General features: G+C 43.2%; 1 protein-coding gene across 1 annotated transcript in view; it reads left to right on the forward strand.

Annotated features, from left to right (window-relative positions):
- LOC147008025 (nucleolar transcription factor 1-like) overlaps positions 1-653 on the forward strand; it is a 129,428-nt gene extending 128,775 nt beyond the window's left edge. The window contains exon 13 of the mRNA XM_085865760.1: positions 336-653. Coding sequence (XP_085721886.1) covers positions 336-356 — 21 coding nt within the window. The 3' untranslated portion in view covers positions 357-653. The remainder of the gene's footprint in view (positions 1-335) is intronic.
- The last annotated feature ends 742 nt before the right edge of the window (positions 654-1,395 follow it).

Raw genomic sequence — 1,395 nt, forward strand, 5'->3', positions numbered from 1 at the left:
CTTTTAAGACCCTTTTGACACTTTATACCCCTTCAGACCTATTCACCTGTCGACATTTATACCTTTACACCTTTAAACCCTTGACACATTTTCTGACCTTTTCCCTTGTGACCATTTAGTACTTCCATTTGCAATCAATGACCTTTCATTGAGTAAATCCTTACAAATATATTCAAAAAATTCTTTTTTATTGAACTTTATTTCCGTACTTATTCATTTATTTGTGCTGCTATTGTTTGGCTGCTGTAAACTGCAGCCTGTATGGTGTGTGAAAATTTTATCATTTGCTGAGATGTTGACCTAAATTGTTGTACCCTCCACGACCTGCTTTTCAGGAAAAGCACAAGAAGTTTTAAACATCCACGAAGGCTTACTGTGAATATCGACATGACTCAACACTTACCCACTGCTCACAACTCTGAGCTTACCCGTCGTTTCAACATTACTGTGACAAACACCAATCGGGAGAGCTTTCAACAAACACATTATGTAAAAGTAATTATATTATTTGACATTTTTAATATTTCTTAAAACCAAAAAAATAAATAATGCAACAGCACACAATAAATAATGCAGGCTGTGGATAAGTTGGTTTGTCGGAACTTGCAGTTTTCGAGGATGGTTTTATTTCACAATAAATTTTATTCTCCAACTCTGGAAAATCCTCTTTATCTCTTTGCTGATGAGTCCACCCTCTGCCGTACCATCTGTCATCCCTCAGACCGGCAAGCAGCAGATTCTTCGCTCACTGCAGATCTGGGTAAAATCACAAACTGGTCCAACACGTGGAACATGTCTTTCAATCCGGACAAATCTCACACTCTCACTATGTCTCTCCGAAAGGACCGTTGAGAAAAACCCCCATCCACTTTCTCAACAATCCTCGGGAAGAAGTCCTTTCTTTCAAGCTTCTGGGTCTCACTATCTACCATGACCTTTCTTGGGAAAGCCACATTTCAAACCTGGCCTCAAAATCCAGTCGCCGACTGGGAATCCTCCATCGTGCAAAGTCCTTCCTCGGCCCACCTCAGCTCCTGACCACTTACAAAACTTTCGTCCGCAGCCTGATGGAGTACTGCTCTCCTCTCTGGGCTGGTGCTCCTGCCTCCCACCTTTCTCAGCTTCACGCTGTGGAAACCAAGGCATTTCGGATCATTGGTATCTCCTGCGATAAGGCTGAGTCTTTGGGCCTCTCACTCTCTCACCGCAGGCAGGTCGTTGGTCTTTCTGTCTTCTACCGTCTCCTCTCCAGTCTCGCCCCCCTGCTCTCTTCTATTTGTCCCCACCACATTTCCTCAGGGAGCTCAAGTTCCACCAACAAACCCCTTCTGGTAAAACTACCAAAATCACGAATCACTGCTTTCCTTCACCCTTTCATTCCTCTTTTTTCCCACA

Source organism: Eptatretus burgeri, chromosome 22, assembly GCF_056783735.1.
Source record: "Eptatretus burgeri isolate ZD-2024b chromosome 22, Ebu_testis_v1, whole genome shotgun sequence".
Taxonomy (NCBI): domain Eukaryota; kingdom Metazoa; phylum Chordata; class Myxini; order Myxiniformes; family Myxinidae; genus Eptatretus; species Eptatretus burgeri.